We start from the raw sequence: 21,209 nt of genomic DNA, 5'->3' as shown, positions 1-21,209 counted from the left end.
AGAAAGAATATACCCGATGCTACCCAGCATGTCGTAAGAGGCGACTAACGGTTCTGTTTCTTCTCTTCTTTTGTCTTATTTCTGCCTTACCAGTCCTTTCACCTATATTTCCTTCCAAGAAAACTCTCCCTACTATTCCCTGCAGTTTTCCAATTCTTTTCTTGTTGTCTTATTTCTACCTGACTGGATCCATCACCTTTATTTCACTTACCAAAAGTCTTCTTTTCCACATCCTTATTTCTCTGCACCCCGCATGTCGTATGAGGCGACTAACGGATTCTGTTTCTCCTTTTACCCTTGTTAAGTGGTTCTTGTATAGAATATAGTCAATGTTTGTAAAGATTTTAGTCAAGCAGTATGTAAGAAATGTTTAGTCCTTTGTACTGGAAACTTGCATTCTCCCAGTAAGGTCATATATTGTACTACGTTGCAAGCCCCTGGAGCAATTTTTTGATTAGTGCTTTTGTGAACAAGAAACACTTAACAAGTGGCTCTATCCCATCTCCCCCCCCCTCCCCCTTTCCCCTATCCCATCTCCCCCCTTTCCCTCGTCGCGATATAACCTTCGTGGTTGAAAACGACGTTAAACACCAAATAAAGAAAAATTCTTATTGAGACTCGACATTCAAGTGAGCCTGTGAAAGTATGTCTCAGTCAAGATAAAATGTGTGTGTGAAATATTGTCTTCTTAATGTGTTAGATTAATGATAGTCATCTTTCTGTGACAGGTTACCATCTCAGTGCAGGCATTTCAACATTCCTGTTAGGCCATACTTCAAAAGCTGGATCAACATAAAGAAGGTTTGTTAACCTAATCTACTCCACCTGTTTATCAACATGCCCCTTGTTCCATTTTTTTTTTAAATGACAAAAAAAAGACCCAAAGAAAACCACATGTGAAAAGGGATTACTGTTTGCATATGTGAACAGCTCAGATCATGGGTCAATAAAGTGTTACACAGATGGTCAAAATTAAAGTACAAGATATTGCACTGGAAGTGGAACTACACTGTTGCTTAGTGTCTGTATGAAGCTACAAGGTGAAAATAGAAAAAGAAAAACACGATTCTTGACTTTGATGGGCTTTTTCTGCTCATAAGCACACATTCTTCTACTCATCACAGCATGCCCCATTATTGAGTTTAAAACACCAATTAAATTTGTTTTGAATAAAACTCACAATTTTACAATAAGAATTTAGAGACCTGAATCAATTAGGTATATCCTCCTACTTAGTTTGACTTTTGCAAAACTAAGTAATTACACATTTAATTGAATCGGTCAGACAGACGGAGACATAGAGTGACAGACAGAGGGCAAACAGAAATCTGAGAAAGAAACCCCTTTAAAAATGTTACCATGTTTGAAATGAAACATCGCAAGGTGAAGCCATAATTCATCACCTTTCAGTATGACGTCATGAGCGTGTTCCACACTTGAAATGACGTGTTTTTATCATGTTGTCAGCTGCACGGAGCTTGGAAGTATAATTTCCATTCAACGATCCGAGTTTGTTAAGTTTTAGCCTATTTTCAACGTCAAACACCATGAAACTATATATATTTGGAATCAGAAAATGGTAAGGAATAGATAGAAGTTGTTTTTAAGTGTCTTTTTTCATAAATAAAGATAGTGGTTATTTATCGGTTTTCTTCATTTTTAAGCATAATTATCAATACAAAACAACAAAACTATATAGTTTTAGATACAGGACGCAATAGGGAATACACCAATATAAATTTTTTGTTTCAAATATTAGTTTTTAAAAATTTGAAAAAATGACATATTTCGAACAAACATTTCAATAACAAAACTTTAAGTGACCAAACTGAAATGCAATCCCATAATCCGGCCTAGATCTGAGATTGTGTGATAAGAAATTCGATCAAATTGATGAAAAACTGTAACTGTGAAAGTGCTGCCTCGACCTTTTGGCAAACGGTAAAATATGACGTCATCAAACTGTCCTATCAATAAACGGAAAAACCTTTTATGAGAAAATCCAGTCAAAAATATCCATATCAAATTTCATAAAGATCCACTCCGTAGTTTTTGAGATATGATCTGCAGTGTGAAAAAAACGCCCATAACGCCCAAAACGCAAACTCATTTGTCATGATTTGGTCGTGTTCTGCTGATACTATAATGTTTTTCTTTCCTAAAACACACTATAATAGTAGCCTTTCCCAATGTCTATGCTAAAACTGACTTGTCTGTGTTGTCAATGATTTTGCTACAGTGTGAGAACACAATCTCATGCCCATAACGCTGTGACACGAAAACTCATTTGGTCGTGTTCTGCCGATACTGTAATGTTTTTCTTTCTTAAAACACACTATAATAGTAGCCCTTCCCAAATGCAATGCTAAAAATGACTGGTCTGTGTTGTCAATGATTTTCTGCGAGAATGCGATCTATCTGTTTGTCGCAAAGACCGTGTGACACGAAAGTTATGAGCGGAAGACAAATCTGCTGAGTGCAATTACGTTTCAGAAGATAGTTGGTTAAAACAGTTTATCACTCAGACATGCAAAGGAACACTATAACTTTATTATTCAGGCCATATTTGCTTTCCTTTGTCATGTATGAAAGTACTGGCCTTGGTTGAAGAAAGTGACCTGTCGCTGTGCAACAAATTTGTCGCCATTTTCCGCCGTGTTTTTTTAATAAAACGTGTTTACTACCCACACATACAAAACGATGCTGTTGGTTCTTTTTATTTTCTTATTGTTTGATTCATGCTTAGCAGTTTAGTATGCTTTGTTTTCTTCTCAATTCAATGGATGGCTATAAAATAAGCATTTAAATGTGAAGGTGTTAAAATTACCCATGATCTGAGCTGTTCACATATATAAAGGTGTGAATCTACTTTTTTCTTCGTTTTGACTTCTGTACCTGATTGCTACGGTAATCAACACGGTTAACCCCAAAATGGTTTGCACTAACTACACTGTAGTCTTCTTGCATTATTTTCTTCAAAGACAATGTAATCATCTCATTGTGAACTCTTTGGAAAAGGTTATGAAGTTCATTTTACAGAGAAATCAGAATGCATGTACAATGTATTGCAATACGTGGGTTTTATGTACACATAAAAGAAAACTGTTTAAATCTGTTCATTATAACCAAAATGTCTCTCTATTAGAGTTGAGACTGAGAAGCTCCAACTGTACATGCTGAGGCTGATTTCCATACACTGAGCACCCCAAACAGCTTCTAATCTGTGATCGTTATTGTTGCAGAGTTTTGCCGATGTGACAGGAGAGTTCCCGAAAGGCATGATGCCCATGCTACACAAGTTACAGATTCCCCACAGAGGTCGGCATCACAGTGGTATCGGTAAGTTGTTTGAACTTACATTTTTTGTTGATGTGGTACTGTGTCTGTACCTGTTACTTTTTGCTGCAATGCAGTCACTGACTTTGCGGAGGTGCGTTGCTTTTAGATGCATTGTTCCTTTTTGTGAGAATCTTGGGGTGAGTGTCGGTGTGTGTACAGTCAGGCCTTTTTTTGAGAGAATAGCTCTAGATATATTGAAAGTAGTGGAAGCCTTGATGGCACTATCATGACATCGTTGACATTTGAAGGTACAACAAAAAAGAAGAAGAATCAGTTACATGTTTTAGGACAAACAGGTGTAAATGTAGAGATGCTCTATGAAAATACCACCAGAAGACTGACCTCAAGTACAGGTGTCAGCCCGAGGTGTTTTCTTTGCTAGAATACCTGTAGAGTCATCTCAGGACATAATAATACAGCTGTGTCTGATAACTTTCACTTTCGGTATAAAAAAACAAGAAAGGTAAGTTGTTGGAACATTGTTATTGACAAAAATACGTTACAGTCACAAATATGTCGACCCAACGGTCTTTTAAGTGAACAGACAAACAAATATCACAATAAACTTATCTTGATGGATTTCAGTTTTTGCCCACTCGCCAGGAAGCCGAGCGAATGAATCTTATATGAGTCTTGAAATGTTTAATTACTCCTTCACTTGAGGCTAAAAAGTCCAGAAAGAAGAGATTCATTCGCTCAGCTTCCTGGCGAGTGGGCGAAAACTGAAATCCATCAAGATAAGTTTATTGTGATATTTGTTTGTCTGTTCACTTAAAAGACCGTTGGGTGGACATATTTGTGACTCTAACGTAATTTTGTCAATAACAACTTTCCAACAACTTACCTTTCTTGTTTTTTTATTCTGAATTTTGAAACGTTAGCAGTCTCTTTGTTTTTGGATTTTTTCACTTTCGGTGCTTGAATTTTATGTCTCTTCCTTCACAACCAGGAGAAGAGGCCTCCGTAGTTTAACATTACCATGAGGAAATACAAAATGAGCTTTATCTAGTCAAAATAAAGTAACAATCTGAAATAGAAATGAAAAACTGTGGCTGTACTTCAGCCGTTTGCGTGCCGAAGTGATGTTGTACACGGAAAGGATTTCAGCACTTTTTTGCGTCCATTTTATGTACTGACTGGACTGGAGATATAAGTTAAGTAAACCAAACTTTGGGGAAAAGTTGTCATAAGTCCACTGATGGTCGGTCGTATCAGAGAGGGGGACGTAACATAGAGATAAGAAATACAAAGAAATAGAAGGAAAAATAATCCTCACTGAAAAATTGGTCGGAAAATAGAGGGGTCGATAAGGGAGGTACCACTGTAGTGTTGATTTGAGTACATGTCCAAACTATTTCATGCAAGTCATGGTACATTGTACCCAGTTTAGTTCTAGGAATGTGAGGGGTGTACGCTTCACAGCGGGAAAACTCCTTTTCCACTTTCCACCAATCCTTTCTGGACTTTTTAGCCTCAAGTGAAGGAGTAATTAAACATTTCAAGACTGGTGTAAGTGTTGAATAGAAAAATATAGTCCAAAAGAGCTACAGTGGTACGATGAAAGGAAATCTTCGGAACCAGCCAAAAGTGTCCCTACATTGCAGGTGACCTGTCACGACAGGTATATTTTAGTCAGGATAAGAAACAAATGGACAATACAAGGTGTTCTCTTATGCGAGGTGTCCTCTCATAGGAGGGACCTCGCATTGCAGTATATTATTCAGCTGAAGTTATGTGTTTTTCACATTGTCTGAATTCCATGTTTTCTATTTTGCAGATGACTGCAGAAACATTGCAGCCATTCTAAAAGGACTGTTGGAGAAGGGCTATGTGTTCAAAAACACAGGATTCTCTACGTGACAACAAGAATCAATCATCAGCGACAAATGACATCAAACAGAACCATGACCTCTGTTTTACAGTACCCACATGCATTTGATCTGCACTGATATGGGATCAGGATCAACTCACTGAACTGAAGAGGCAGCAAAGTGCTTTTATGATTTTATCATGAATTAATTTATGTTCTAAATATTTGTTGGAGAAAGACCAGAGCACAGCTTATTGAAACAAGACACTCCCTAGCCACTCGCATTAACACAATTCATATGCACAACTTACATGCATCATGCACACACCTTGTTCTCATCACCTGTTCAAAACATTCATAACACTTCAACATTGATGTTTCTGTCGCTGAAGTTTATTTTCAGCGACTACTGATTTTGATAGAGCAAAAGCTCTACCGCAGTAATGTATGTTGTATAAAATTACTGTGTGATTTTAACTATTGACTAAAATTGTACAAAAAAACTCCGTGTTTGTTTTAGTTAAGTCTGGATGAAAACCGTATGTATGCAAGTGGGTTTTCTTAATTCTTCAGAGTCATTGTACACACACACATATAAACAGGTACACACACACACACACATATCCTTACAAACCCAAATACATCCATATCCCATGCAAGCAGTCATACACCTCCATATATGCACACATACATACACGTAAATCCAAATAACTTTATAAGCTTGTCCGCATCAGCATGCACACATCTGTATAAAAACAACACACATCCATGCTAGCACACGTGGACATGCCAACTCACACACTCGGAGGCAGGCTTCTGAACATTTATATTTCTGAGTGATTTCAGCATTAAACATTCTTATACAACAATACTTTAAATGTATTCTTAAACATTTTGATCCAAGGAAACAACATCACAAAACAGACTTTCCAAGACACAGTGGTAATTTGGCCTAGTGAGAACTGTGCTCATGCACACGCTATGATATTTACATTATTTATATTCATACAAACACGCACATACACACTTTCCTGTAAAAACTGACTAAACAGAAAAGTTCACTTCGGTCCCTGTTTTGGTGCTGTGTTTGGTGCTGTCCAAAACATCGTCGACAAACTCCATCTGAGACTCGCCTGACAAATCTTTTAAGTGCACAGCTATCTTTTTCTTTGACCATTCATTTTTCTTCTGAGACATGGTGTAAGTAGAGTCATAATGCTGCACAAGAAGCTGTTCCACAAATTCTTCCCACCTCCCCTGATCAGCCAGCTGGAACCAGGAATCTATCGTCTTTTGTCCACGCACTTTTTTCAGCCGCAGCAGCACAGATTTCAACGTTGAAACATCCTGCATCCAGTGTGGGTAGTCTCTCAAAATGTGTTTGACTCGCTCTTCCATCGGAAGACACACCTCTACTCGCTCTGCACGACACATCTTGTGAAACAGCCTCATCGGAATGAGAAGGTTGCCCACCTTGGCACTCTCGGATTCAACCCATACCGGTTTTGCTGGGTCAAAAGAAGCCAAGCGGTGTCGCAGGAGCGATTCCCACATTTTCTGCGATGGTTGAGTCTCCTGATGCCAGAGGCCCAGCAGAGATCCTTTGTGTCGAGCAAGCCCTTCAAGATCAAGCACCTGCGCTCCTTTCCGACTCAAAGCGTGCAGCAAGAGTGTTTTGCCTGTTCCTGTCAGACCTGTAATTATATGCATTGAACTCGGTCACTGTCAGTGTATCATACAAGTAAATTCTATGTAAATGTACCTTCAATGTCACACGTGATATAGGATGCTCACTCACACCTGATCAACATTGTGTTTTAACTTGAACAGTTCCCATGTTAGAAGCAATAACAGGCCTATTGATCATTCTACAGTTTGATTTTTAATCAATGCATACAAAATGTTTACCTTTAAATAATTTTGTGAAGACAAAATGTTGTAACTCTTTAAGTCTGTTTATAACAACCATCAATCCCCCCCTCCCCCCCCCCACACACACAAACAAACAAAAACTGAGTAACAATGCAGTTTTTTTTATCAACAACAAAATTGGATTAGAATTTATTATACACGGTGAATAAATAAACGTACCAGTAAGCACAATGTACTTTAGCTTTTCTGGAAGCTGCTGCAGATCACTGATCACTCTTCTCCTGTACGTCCGATATCCCCCTTCCAGCAGACGTACCTCAAAACCTGTCTGCGACAACACAATGGATAGACTCTGTGACCTCTGACCTCCTCGCCAACAGTACACCAGGGGTTGATAGTGTGCAGGTTTGTTTATGAAGTAGTGAGAGATGTGTTGACTGATGTTGCGTGTGACAAGGCTTGCTCCCAGCTTTCTGGCTTCAAAGGAGTCCTTGTTGTACACTTCCCCAACATGAGACCTTTGTTCGTTGGTCAGCACGGGAAGATTTACTGCACCTGAAAATGAGCATAGATACATGTTTGTATCATTAGTGACTGATTTTTAAAAGTGGACCCTAGCTGAAATCCATCAAAAGTGTTTCCAGACATATAGTTTTGCAGTGTGATTTACATTATCTTAACAGACGATGTTTGCAAATAACTCTGTCGGGATTTTTAAGCGGTGTGGCAGAGTAATTAGGAGCTCCTTTTACTGACCCAAGCTTTTCAAAGCGTTGTGAAGCAACTAGCTTGCTACTGGTCGGCTTTAACAGTTATCGCGACAAACAACTATAAGTCAGATACATGTATTGTGTATGTTAATTGTTATGCAGCGTTCACGTATAAAGATATACCCTTTTCTTTCAAAAATATACTCATCGGAGCTCATGATTCGTTGCGGCAATGATCGCTGATATTAAACTTTAAAAGTGGCAGAATTACACCCCCTTGGTGTCAATAAACCTCCTTACCTGGGATGTGATCCTGCTGATATTCAAGGGGTGCACGAGTGTCTATGACTTCACTGGCATTGGGATCAAAAGGGTCCAATGTTTTTGTGTACAAATTCCTGAACATGCACTGACAAGAGCTGGTGAAAACAGCACTTCTTCTTGTGCATAATGGCTGCATCACTGACATGCTCCCTCTCCACATTTTGGAGCGGACTCAGTTGGTCACTCAGCTTCTGAAAATAACAGTGGCACTTTTATCAATGAAACAATTAAGCTCACAAGATTTTCCGACGGGCGCTGTGGCGGGGTGGTAAGACGTCGGCCTCTTAATCGGAAGGTCGAGGGTTCGAATCCCGATCGCGGCCGCCTGGTGGGTTAAGTGTGGAGATTTTTCCGATCTCCCAGGTCAACTTATGTGCAGACCTGCTAGTGGCTTATCCCCCTTCGTGTGCACACGCAAGCACAAGACCAAGTGCGCACGGAAAATCCATGTCATTTGGTGGGTTATAGAAACACGAAAATATCCAGCATGCTTCCTCCGAAAGCGGCGTATGGCTGCCTTAATGGCGGGGTAAAAACGGTCATACACGTAAAATTCCACTCGTGCAAAAAACACGAGTGTACGTGGGAGTTTCAGCCCACGAACGCAGAAGAAGAAGACAAGATTTTCCATCCAAATGAACAAATGAAATACTTGCATTAGAGACAATGACAAAAGGTGACGTTTTCATGTCAGTATGTCCCAAATGACATCACCAGTACATTTTTCATTCTATCTAATCTGTTTTCGTTCTATTTTTTCTAATAACATGCGTTAACAATTGATTGCCAACTGGAATGGAAGAGCACAAAAAGTGTAACTTGATATGTAGTTTCTCTAGAGGGAAAAACATCTTCCACTTTCATGTCAGTGTGTCCAATGCAACATACATTTGCCAAACAACTATGTGCAAGTAGATTATTTGTTAGTGGTATAGAAAATACTGATCAACAATTAAAGTCAGTTTTCACATTCATTTTCTACCTATTTCTTATTTGTTTATTCTGTTGGCAATGGTGAAATGTCAGCAATCGTGTGTCATTCGGGACAGTAGACATGACACCTGACCTTTTGTCACTGTCTCATTAGCAACTGTTGCCTACCTACTACCGAGCATATGGTTCCGGAACCAGCCCAGGTTCAGAAACAACTAAGGCACCGCTGTTGTATCTCACTTAATTACACCTAATATTTTATGCAATTGCAAGCTTAATTGTTAGGTCGATCTCTACTTTTGAATGAGAACATGCAAAAGTACAACCTTACCAAATGAGGGTATAACACATTGCATTCAATGAATATTATAAAATAAAATCACGTTCTGCTTGCCATTAGGGCTTTTTATATGTGATAGACGATGTTCGAATATAACTCTGTCGGGTTTGTTGGGTATTCACCCTCACAATTCATACAAACTTGACAGTTATTTTCGGAATAGGTCTATTGTGGAACCAGCCATAAGCCCATAGATACTTATTCGACTGAAACTATCTCAAAACAGCATGGCATATCGAGCTTTGATTTTCTATATACAGCAAAAAGCGTCTTGTTTAATAACAAACATAGACCTACTAGTACAATGATGCTCGTGAAGGACGACATGCTGTATTTGTCAAAACACTGCTCTTTTGTACAAACAATTAAAACAGAAAATATAATAGCCATTTAGAAACTAATTTTGTCATAAAATCGTAAGATGTATAAATATATGATGCATTAAAATTATATTTACTGGAAGATGACACCTGCATTTGCGGATATAAAATTTCGAACCGTGAGGAATAATTTCTTGATTGCGATATGTAGATGGATTTGACAGGGGAAGCAACTCTAGTTTGTTTTTGTTGAAACATGGCTGCCTTCTGAAGCACCACACGAGCCTGTGGAGAGGTCAAGCTTTGAGTTCGACGTTTTGTGTTTCCCCATCTGCGCTGAATTACATTAATCTCCTGGTGTGTTTAACTGTATACAGATTTTTTTTAAATGTATTTTCAGTGGGTGTCTCTATTGTTCTCCAAGCAGGTACAGACGCAATTTCCAGGAGGCCAGCTTACTACTTAGTAATAATGATAGTAATAGTACTGACCGTACTAAGCATAGACTGTCAGGGATGTTGCCACAAATTCATACCGATGGGACAAATGTCCTGAGCTCTTCGGCATCAATAGGACATTTGACTGCTTTCAGAAATTTTAATAGGACATAATTTTGTGCAACATCCCATCAAGTGCCGAAATAATCACTACTGTTGATTGTGGGCAGTAATGGAAAGACAAGACGAGACAAGACAAAACACCAAATCATGTGCACACAGACATGTATATCAGTATATGCACCAACATTGTGTGCGTATATTGTTTTATTACTTTTGTTTCAAACAGGACACACCTAAAAAAGAAAGAAACAAACAAAAAAGCAACCAAAAACCTCAGCACTCTTACTTTGATTGGCAAACAATCTGCATGGTTTCCTGGCGGGGCTTTTTATTGACAGATTCGACAAAACAGTTTGCCTATATAGATGGTCTCTTTGCTGTCAAATTCTAACCAACATTTTAAAATTCTAAACAGCGTTTGTGTGAATTTCCTGCTGTAACGACACCCTCTACAAGTGACGAAACTTTACTTTCCGTTATTGTGGAGGTTTCAGCGGCGACACTGTCATTGGCACTGTAATTTTCCAGAATGATGCTAGCAGTGTTTTCCCCTGTTCTTGGCCCTAATGTAGCACACGATGCCATTCAAATGCCAAACATGTTCAGCTTTTGCTGTTCTTTGGCAGGCTTTAGTTTTTTTCGGTGGCATAATTCACTGCCGTGCGCTTCATCTACAACCGAAAGCAAATTAAAGCAGACGCGAGCCTTGGTCAGTTGGAATTGTCTCCCGTACTCCTAACTTTAGTGTGCTGTAGACGGGTGTACGCAAACGGCTCATACCGCAAACCGTTCGGAAAACGCAAGATCTGCACTGCACAACTTCAGTGCACCTGTACGCGAAAGCGCTCGGTCGCTTTTTGAAGATTTCTATCATGAAAGGAAAATTAACGAATATTGCGCTGTCCGAAGGAATGGAGTTCTTATCGGACAATGACCGCGCTCAGTTTAAAACGATAGGACATCTGACCGCCATGCGGCTATGTGAATCGGACATTTGAACCTTTTTATTGGTCTATGTCCGATGTCCGACGCCTAACGACATCCCTGGACTGTGTGTGTGTGTGTGTGTGTGTGTGTGTGTGTGTGTGTATGTGAATGTGTGAACATGTTGTAACTTATTTAGATGCGTAAATTGAATTTATTTGCAGTAGAGGGGTATACTTTTCCATACCAGATTTATACATAATAATTAATATTGATAAGCATAACATAACATTACTATAAGACAATTTAACTTGATTGTGCACTTTTTTTGTTTTTTGTTTCCTTGTTTATATGGCTGATTTACATTCAACTTGCAACCAACTTTTGAGCGAATTTTGTCTGAACGAAGTTGGTTGAACATTGTTGCCCATCTAAATAATGCAACTGTCATTTTAATTCTAAACCAGTAAAGTTGAAGATTAATTGTTACCACCTATGCATATAAGAGGCATGACAAAGTTAGCCAATGGTGAGCATGCACTCCAACAGCTAAATATAGCCTCCAAACATGGAGCATGTTGGGGTAAACCACTTGTGAAATAGAGGAGAGTCACAGCCGAAGAAGAGCGCATCCCATGATCTATGTTAATTGCTAATTGTCAACGTTTCCTCAACTACTGTATAAGTAATGCAGAACATGGTGTCTTATTCATCTTACAGTTATCAGTTTGTGTTCTTCTGGTTCTGATATTCTTTTTTGTACTCTGTTACTTTTTTCAGATCTGTTGCAATTTGAGGGGGGAGTCTGCTACATCATTTACTGTGAATTGTCAACATGGCAGCGCTCTGGCTGCATAAACTTACCTGCGTTGGAGGTGTACGGACAAGGATACTAGCAGTTTCAAAGATATGTTGTCGGTCCAACTCATCCAGTATTTTGAATGCAAGGCTTAGGCTGACATGCCATACAGAGAGACCCGAACAAGAGAGAGCAACTTTTGAACTCGCAACATCATGTCCAGCTTTAGCTGTGAACAAACACACTTTTTGTACTTATACCTCCTGCTATCACAGTTGTATTCAAAGCAAGAATTCTATGGTAAGATGCTTCAGTTCACAAAGAAGTGTCACAGATGACACAGAGTTATACTCTCTGACAGATGCACAAGGACTGAAAAAGCACCAGCAATCACAACACAGTGAAACACAGGACACAGGAACAGATTCCCAGTCTACAGGACTTCACTCAGAATCTTCCTTTGAGTCCAGTCCTTGTGAGTCAACACCTGTTTCCAACTCAACTGATTCACAAGACAGTTATATTTTGGCAGATACAGTTTTTGTCTCAGGTGCTGTGCAGCAGTCATCAAACATGCTCGACTCTCTGAACACTGAAGATCCGTCAGATCTTTCTCAACTCACACAAGAGGAACTAGAACAGTTGAAGGACCTCCCAGATCCTAAACCCATCCAGCCATCGTACAACTTGGCACCCTATGTGGCAAAGTCAGAGGTGCTGCAGAAGCTTGTAGGTCTTGGGGTGGATCTTTCAGCGGTGGAGAAGGTCTCTGATGCAGCAGATTTCGTTGTTCAGGCAAACTGGGATGTTGACATTCAGCCAAGGCTGCTGTTCCTCAGGGATGTGGGTGTGGACGATTCCCAGCTGGGTCATGTGCTGACAAAGAATCCCTTACTGCTGAAAGAGGATGTTGAAGATATGCAGGTGCGTGGAGTCAGTAAACTCTTTTTGAGCAATTTATGCAAGGGTATAAGAACAAGGTACTTGAGAACCAATGAATGAACAGAATGAATATGATTTGTAGTCATGCTGCAGTTTGACCTTGGGGATGTTCATGCTTTTCTTGTTGTTGAACCAATCATATTTTATTCTTGATTGATCAGCCTTGAGTAATACCCATGAACACAAGTCAATTACCACCTTCACTCCTCCGCTCTCAGTTTTTGTGTAAATGGACATGTCACGTCTGAAGTTTTTATAGTTTAAATCTGTTTTGAATGTTTTTGTTTCATGTCTTATATGAACTCATCATTTTCCTGGTATATTTACCTAAATAATTAAACTTTATTCTATTTGACTGACTATTGGGGCTTAACGTCCTTTGAGGTAACTAGGACCTATATATATGGGACAGTATTCTATTTGAAATTAACTAGATTTTATATTTATAATGCTTATGTTCTTTTGCAGATGCGCATTGATTACATGCATTCTAAAAAGTTCAGCAAAGATGAGGTCAGCTACATTGTGAAGAAAGCTCCTCTGACTCTGCTGCTGCCAGTGAAGTACATCGACAAGAAGCTGGGATTTTTGCAGACAAGTTTTCATCTCACAGGTGGCGTGACTTTTAGTGTGTGATTCACTGGTTTTAATGTCATTTGAGAATAGACGATTTTCTGAAAATAACTCCTTGTTTTTGCATGGGTTCTGAAAGAGTGAGTACCTTGCATGTGCGCAACAAACATTGCCATGTGCTTCCTGAACGTGGTTGAGACATATTCTCTTGCTAGTGACTAGCCTAAAATGTCACATGGGAAAGAATATCATGTGGAGAAACTTTCCGACGTGACATTACAGGCCAGTCACTAGCGATAGGGTGTGTCTCAAACACATGTACAGGAAGCACATGGCAATGTTTGTCTGCGCAAATGCAAAGGTATTCACTCTTTCACAACTAATACAAACCGGACAGAGTTATTTCCGGCATTCGTCTATTTGGAAGAGTGATGCAAAACTCACAGCACAAGTAAAGTGGCTGTAAATACATAATAGCAGAATTTAGACTTGAGCCTATGAGAATATATCTTTGAAAGTTATAATCATCTGATGCATTTGTTAGCCCCTCCACTTTTTTTAAGGCCTTTTGTGGGGTGCTTTGCTTGTGCATGCGACTGAAATGTTTCTTGAATTGTGTGTTTTGTATGGTTTGTGAAAGCAGACTGCAGACTGAAAATTAACCCTGTGTATGTACATTTGCTGTCAATCTTGTCTGTCCTAATCTTTGTCCCTGTCACACTTTATGTCTCTGTTTAGCAACAAGTAAAAAAGAAGAAAAGCCAGCTTGCTTTTTCAAATATAACTTGCTTAACTGAAAATGTAAAACCTCTTTTTCTTTTTTTATGTGCACAGTTTTGTCATAGAAACGGTTTATGTATCTTTGAAATTCAAAAAGAGACCTTATACTGCTGAGGAGTTTCTACTTTTAAACAGAAATGAAGGATATTTAAATGTATGCTTATTTTGACAGGTGATGAAGTTCGACTTGTTGCAACCAAGTTGCCGAAGATTGTACCATGGAAACTTCAAAAGCTGAAGGTAAAAGTCACCATTTCAGATTTTGGTATCATGTTATTTTATTGTTCCAAGCATAAGCACGTTTACTGCTCCTTTGCTAATATCATGCTTGTCTTGTGCTATCAGTATCGTGTCGACGGGCGCAGTGGCGTGGTGGTAAGACGTCTGCCTCCTAATCGGGAGGTCGTGAGTTCAAATCCCGGTCGCTGCCTCCTGGTGGGTTAAGAGTGGAGATTTTTCCGATCTCCCAGGTCAACTTATGTGCAGATCTGCTAGTGACTTAACCCCCTTCGTGTGTACACACAAGCACAAGACCAAGTGCGCACGGAAAAGATCCTGTAATCCATGTCGGAGTTCGGTGGCTTATGGAAACACGAAAATACCCAGCATGCCTACTCAACGAAAGCGGATGTGAGCTGACTATGCTCTCAGAACATAGTGTGGGGAAACGAGCTCACACGTAACCAGAAAAATTCTGGAACGCTGAAGAAGAAGAAGTATCATGTCAATGTAAATGTTTTATTTTTTCATGAGTGTATCTTTACAATGGAGACATATTTTTTTCAATATTTTCCTTGCTTGTTCACAGGATATACGATTCTACATGAAGGAAATGCTTGGCTTCTCGGATAAGGAACAGAAAGCTATGCTGCTTGCAACACCCAGAGTGTACCTGTCAAGTGAGTTTACATTTGTGGTACTGGTAGTATTTTGGGCTTCTATAAGCGTGAGCTGTTTAAACACTCATAATATACAGTACCCTGTAAAAGAAACGCGCCACAGTCGCGCCCGTTGTTGCAAGCGATTGTTTCGTCGTTTTCAAATTGTGGTCAAATATAATCCAGAAAAGGAACGTCAAAAAGGAAAACTAATGCAGGATAGTTTACTGGCTGTAGGTTTCAAGTGCATGTTTAAAAAAAAATCTTCTTTTACCTCTTCATAAATTGTCACAAGATGTGCATGGCTCTGTTTTTCTTTTTGACGTACCTTTTCTGGTTCATATTTTACAACAATTTGAAAACAACAACAAAATCGCTTGCAACGGTGAGCACCTCTATTGCACGTTTCGTTTACCAGGTACTACAGCATCCTCCTAAATTACTTTTAAAAGATGACATTGGGCATATTCTGTTGGCCAGCCTTAAGATTATCTGCAATTTTGTTCACTGGCCAGGAGCCAGAAGTTCTTTTGAACAGATGCAAATTATATTTTGCCTGTAAAGGCCTGAGCACATTGATCCATCAGTCTCTGAAAAGGATTTTGATTTTGGGGTGAGGGTGGGGGAGGGAAGCACATCTTCTGTAGGCTATCGCTTTTACAGTGGAACCCCCTTTTAAGACCCCCCAATTTAAGACTTCCTGTTTTCTCTGATTTTTTATATAAATTTTAAAACTCCCTCCTTTTTAAGACCTAATTTGTTCAGAATGTTTGGAGGTCTGTAAAGGGGGATTCCACTTATTGTCCATTGTTGCACAATATTCCATTTTTCAGGCAAGCACCAGCTGGGGGAGAGGTTTGACTTCCTGTGCAGCACCATGGGACTGACACACCGACATCTCTGTGCTTGGCCCGCCGTCTTCCGCACTCGCCTCCATATTTTGAAGCAGCGACATCGTTTCTTGCTCCTTGTTGGCCGCGCTCAGTACGACCCCACCCAGGAAAACTACGTCTCCCTGAAAGCTCTTGTGTCTGGAAAGGATCGGGACTTCTGTTTCCACGTGGCTAAAGCATCAACTGCTCAGTTTTACAACTTCTTGAAAACTTTGTGACAGCCTAGACAGTTTTTGTTTGACCTATGTATGTGAGTGTGTGTGTGTGTGTGTGTGTGTGTGTGTGTGTGTGTGTGTGTGTGTGTGTGTGTGTGTGTGTGTGTGTGTGTGTGTGTGTGTGTGTGTGTGTGTGTGTGTGTGTCTCTTCCAAAATGGCCCTTGAATTTGAGCTTTTGTATTGTCTGTGCTTTCACATACGGTGTCAAATTCGATACAAGGTGGATTCATTTGATGGAGATGTGGTGTTTTTTTTGTAAATACTTTGTATCAAATTTGATCCCCTTCGGCTGTACATTCTGGGTCAGATGTGGTGCATGTCTACATTGAAAGGCTGATGAGTTATTTACCTCCCCCTGAACCACCGTGCATGTCTACATTGAAAGGCTGATGAGTTATTTACCTCCCCCTGAACCACCCCCCAAAGTTGCCTCATACCTCAAAGGGAAGGTCTCATAGTACGAACCTTGGGTCATTGACCAGGGGTCAGAAGGTCAGGGTCTATAAACTAGGGCAGGCAGCTGGTCTCAGCAAAAAAGATGGTTATTGACCTGAGGTCACAAGGCCAAACATGCAGCTCTCAGAATGCAGACTCTTTGATCTCAGGGCACATCAGGGAGAAAACATATTTCCACTCTGTATACTTCCTTTGACTAATTTTAAACTTAAAATTGGGGATTGCCCCGTTTACAACAAAGCGCCTTGTAGTCCAGAAAATGCAGTAAAAGTTTACGGTTAGACTAAGAATCGAGAAGAGGTCAGGGCGTGTGTGGGAGTGTCACTGTGTGGGTGCATGCTTAAAATGAAAAAAGTCAGTTTATGCAAATAAGGTCCCATGTTTGCAGATACTGTAGTGAGATACCAGTGTCTCCGGACCTGTTTCCCTAACCAAGTCTCGATTATGACTGATCCTGTGTTTTCAGTGTCAATGTTTAAGTGCTAGACTGACAGACTGATTAATTTTGTTTATATGGCTTCATGCAACTAGTTTTGTGTTAAAATTGCCATTAGTTTCTGGCATTACGCATGTCAGTGGTTCTTGAAATCTACTTAGCAAGAGTACATGTAGTACTTTTCTCAAAATGTCATGCTTTCTTCTAGTACTTTCAATTATACATCAGGTTTGCCCACTTGAAGAATATTAAGCTGAGAATGCAATGAATTTTTTCTTTGCCAGTAATAACAAAAGTTGCACAATATTACTTTTTTGTTTTTGGACTTGTCTTTTGGAACATTTGCTGTGTTTGTTTGTGTGTGTTCGCGCGTATATATATCTGTGTGTGTGTGTGTGTGATGTCTTCAGTTCAGTTTTTCCTGTTTAACCTAAATGTGTCATTAGCACACCACATGACACTTTCATCTTTACAAGGTTTCTGGTGTTTTTCAAATAAATTAGATTATAGTTTCATAAAAAAAACTTACACATACAAACATATCATTTTAAAACAAGAAAGAATGAAAAAGGTACATATAAACATATTTTCCATGAAAAATAGTTCTAAATGTATACCAAAACAAATTCATCAACAAAATAGTAGTATGAATATGAATATTCAGTTCAAGAAAACTTTTTTCAAACCATGCGACTAGATCACTGATAAACAAATGGTATCTTGCAATAGAAAATTCATCCTTCAAACAGGCAACCAAAGCCATATCATCAGCGAACTTTGACCAATGCTAAAATGGAGTCTTGTTTACACATCTCGTTTGTACACTTGTCACAAAAAGTCAAGGAACAACTGACATATTCACATGGAAAAAGCAAACAGCAATATCTTCATAACCCGAAAAACGAAATCAACCAAACTTTGCTAATGCACTGACAACAACTCGCAAATTGTCTAGACAGCATCATTGGCCGCATGTGATGCACGGACGCGGTGCTAGGCAGGCGGAAAGTGCAGGCCCTCCACGTCAAAAATGCGCCTAAATTCACTGGCTCAGCAGAATGAACATTGGTATTGAACATCGGAACTGATCATGGCACGTGCTAGGCGGACGTCTGGGCTGTGAAACTCACCGCACTGAAAGCCTTTATAAGCCAGCGTTTCACAGCTATGGTCCATTCCAACACCATGGTCCAGAGACGATCGCTGCCAGATGTCGACAAAGGACGAGCCCTTGCCTGGCTTCAGGGCGGCGCCACCTACCGAGCTGTTGCCCACCGACTTGGGGTGTCTCCATCGGTTGTCTGGAGGCTACAAGAACGCTGGAGAGCGACTGAACGGGTCCAGGACAGGCCAAGATCTGGGAGACCAAAAAAGACTGATGCAAGGGCTGATCGTTACATCGTCCGCCAGACTCTGACGTCACGCGCCATCACTGCAGAGCGCATCAGGGGGCAGCTAAGGGTGGCTACAAACATTCAAGTCAGCACGCAGACCATCAGGAACCGTCTCCACAACGTGCGGCTCCGTTCCAGAGTACCAGCCAAGAAGCCCAAGCTGACTCCAGTCCACAAACGAGCCCGCCGAGACTGGTCTGCTCGTCATTCGAGATGGACACGTCATCAATGGGCCACTGTTCTCTTCAGCGACGAAAGCAGGTTTAATCTGATGCATCCGGACAAGCGGCTGTCCGTATGGCGACGAGAAGGCGAACGGTTTAACCAGGACTGTGTCCAGGAGGTCCTCGCATATGGTGGAGGCTCCGTGATGGTATGGGGAGGCTTCTCTGCCAACCATAAGACCCCCCTGTACCACATCCAGGGGAATCTGACCGGGGCACGCTACAGGGACGAGATCCTGGGTCCGATTGTCATCCCTTTCCTGCAACAGCTGGGACCCCAGGCCACTTTGCAGGACGACAACGCCACACCGCATCGCGCCAGGGTGGTTGGGGCCTTCCTGCAGCAGCAGGGAGTTCACAGAATGGAATGGCCAGCCTGCAGCCCAGACTTAAACCCAATCGAAAATGTCTGGGATCATCTTGACAGGCAGCTGCGAGACAATCACCCTCCCCCAAACACCCTTCAGGACCTGCTGGCATACCTCCAACATGAATGGCAAAACCTGGACCAGCAGCTCCTCAGAAGACATGTGCAGTCCATGCGTCGACGCTGCAACGAATGCTTGGCCCGGCGGGGTGCCCATACCCATTACTGACATTGTTTTGTTGACATGAGACAGTTGTGACTTTTGAAATTCAACACGCTTGCAGTGAACTGAGTTTAACTCATCATTCCGTTATTGGATACCAATGAAATTTGCCACATTCAATGTGTGGCCCAGAAGGTGTACTTTGGTGTAAACGATTAATAAATTGGTGAAATCGTTTCGGAGATATGACTTTTTGAATTTTTGTTCCTTGACTTTTTGTGACTAGTGTATATATACCGAAAACAAAATTGGAAACAGGACGCATCCTTGTGGTGCCCTATAGTGTTGACAACTATCTCATCAGAAAACTGGCCAGCAACATTGATGCGCTGCGGCCGATCGCATAAGAAAGAATGTATCCAGAGAATGATCACCCCGAATAAATAGTTACATCATGTTTTGTTGGCACAACACAAAAGTTACGGATGGCATAACGCGAAGAAGGGTAGTATGTCTAGAATTATCACTTAAACAGCTTCCCAAAAAGCATGATGTTACTAAAGTTGGTGTCTAACATGTACCTCATATATTCCTCTTTTCGCTGAATTAAAGTGATCATTGTAATATAGCTCACAGTGCCCGTATTCAAAGACTTCTTGAAATATTTTGCTTTCAGAAACCAAAACCTTGCATTCAAAGCTGATTTTATTGATATGACATGCATCCAAACACACACTTCGTGTAATAGAGACGTGGACTAGCTTATGCTTAGTACATCTTGTGATTTTGGACCCCCCGCGGGTTAGGGAGAAGAATTTACCCGATGCTCCCCAGCACACGCGACAACAGCCGTGAACAGTACATGAACTTTTAAAGAAACTGAAGAGCAAGGAAAGTGTGGCATAATTTTAACATCACTATGTCCAAATATCGAGGTGACTCTCAAATAGACGCTCTCGCAGTTTCTGTTGCGACGATAGCCGATACTGGCTCCTGCAACGTACCCATACCAGATCCAGAAACACACACACGTACAATGACACACACAAACACATACACACAACAAGAAAAGCAAATGCTTGCACAAGACTTGCCTTCGTTACCCCCGCCCCTCCCTGAATCACCTTACTCTTTAGAAGACCCCAAACCCGGCCCCCGATAAGACATTTTCAAGACCCTGTTTTCTAAGATATTCTGTTCTTAACGTAAGTTTTTATGAAACGAACATGACCCCGCTGCACGGTGACCCCAAACTGGGGTCACTTCATGAGATCATCAAGTTTCAGAGGTCTAGCTTGAAAAACCTCCAAGATAACCTCAACGTCCACGGACGACCGGCCGGACATACGGAAGCACACATATGAATCCTAAGACTCACCAATTACTCACTGAGTCAAACACACACACAAACAAACTACACACACACACATGCTGGCACACACAATGACACATACCACACGCTCTAACACAAACTACACAGACGGACAAACACCAAACACACACACATACATGTATACATAGTACATACATACAAACTAACACCAGGGACCTAATATAGGTCTATGCTAACACTGACACACACAAACACTGACACATACACACTACACACAAGGACAAACACTACACACACACATATACCAACATGCATACACACACCGACACATACACACTCTAACACACACAAACTACACTACACACGCACACTACACACACTGACACACACACACATACTTATGTGACAGAGTGAACTGTCACCAGTGTAAGTTATGTATTAAGAGAAGTAGAACAGGGCTTGGAATCTGTATTTGCATTTCGTTTTGGTAAATAAGAGTAAAGCAGTTCTAACTCTGTTGTTATTGTCCAGTCTAGTGTTTGTAGTTCATGTTGACGATCGATTTGTGTTTTGTGTCAATTCATTATTCTTTAAAACTGTAAGTGCTGGAGTGCACCTGTGGT

At 40.6% G+C, this 21,209-nt stretch overlaps 3 protein-coding genes across 3 annotated transcripts in view; 2 read left to right on the top strand and 1 right to left on the bottom strand.

Moving 5' to 3' along the window:
* The window catches only part of LOC138966547 (ERI1 exoribonuclease 3-like), a 16,347-nt gene extending 10,705 nt beyond the window's left edge, over positions 1-5,642 (top strand). The window contains exons 5-7 of the mRNA XM_070338818.1: positions 729-801; positions 3,243-3,339; positions 5,117-5,642. Coding sequence (XP_070194919.1) covers positions 729-801; positions 3,243-3,339; positions 5,117-5,199 — 253 coding nt within the window. The 3' untranslated portion in view covers positions 5,200-5,642. The remainder of the gene's footprint in view (positions 1-728; positions 802-3,242; positions 3,340-5,116) is intronic.
* Positions 5,643-5,958: 316 nt separating this feature from the next.
* LOC138966544 (tRNA 2-selenouridine synthase-like) lies at positions 5,959-9,667 on the bottom strand. Its single transcript, XM_070338815.1, has 4 exons — positions 9,626-9,667; positions 8,032-8,246; positions 7,241-7,576; positions 5,959-6,843 (listed from the first exon to the last, which is right to left on the bottom strand). The coding sequence occupies exons 2-4, from the start codon at positions 8,213-8,215 to the stop codon at positions 6,194-6,196; spliced, it is 1,170 nt and encodes a 389-aa protein (XP_070194916.1). The 5' UTR covers positions 8,216-8,246; positions 9,626-9,667; the 3' UTR covers positions 5,959-6,193.
* Positions 9,668-9,893: 226 nt separating this feature from the next.
* On the top strand, positions 9,894-16,670 carry LOC138966539 (transcription termination factor 3, mitochondrial-like). The gene is made up of 6 exons (XM_070338809.1): positions 9,894-10,005; positions 11,913-12,855; positions 13,342-13,486; positions 14,399-14,466; positions 15,035-15,125; positions 15,938-16,670. Exons 2-6 carry the CDS (start codon positions 11,968-11,970, stop codon positions 16,213-16,215), a joined length of 1,470 nt encoding a protein of 489 aa, XP_070194910.1. The 5' UTR covers positions 9,894-10,005; positions 11,913-11,967; the 3' UTR covers positions 16,216-16,670.
* Positions 16,671-21,209: the final 4,539 nt, after the last annotated feature.

Source organism: Littorina saxatilis, linkage group LG5, assembly GCF_037325665.1.
Source record: "Littorina saxatilis isolate snail1 linkage group LG5, US_GU_Lsax_2.0, whole genome shotgun sequence".
NCBI classification, from domain to species: Eukaryota; Metazoa; Mollusca; class Gastropoda; order Littorinimorpha; family Littorinidae; genus Littorina; species Littorina saxatilis.
The sequence above is the reverse complement of the archived record's forward strand: the minus strand, read 5'-3'. Positions and strand labels throughout refer to the sequence as shown.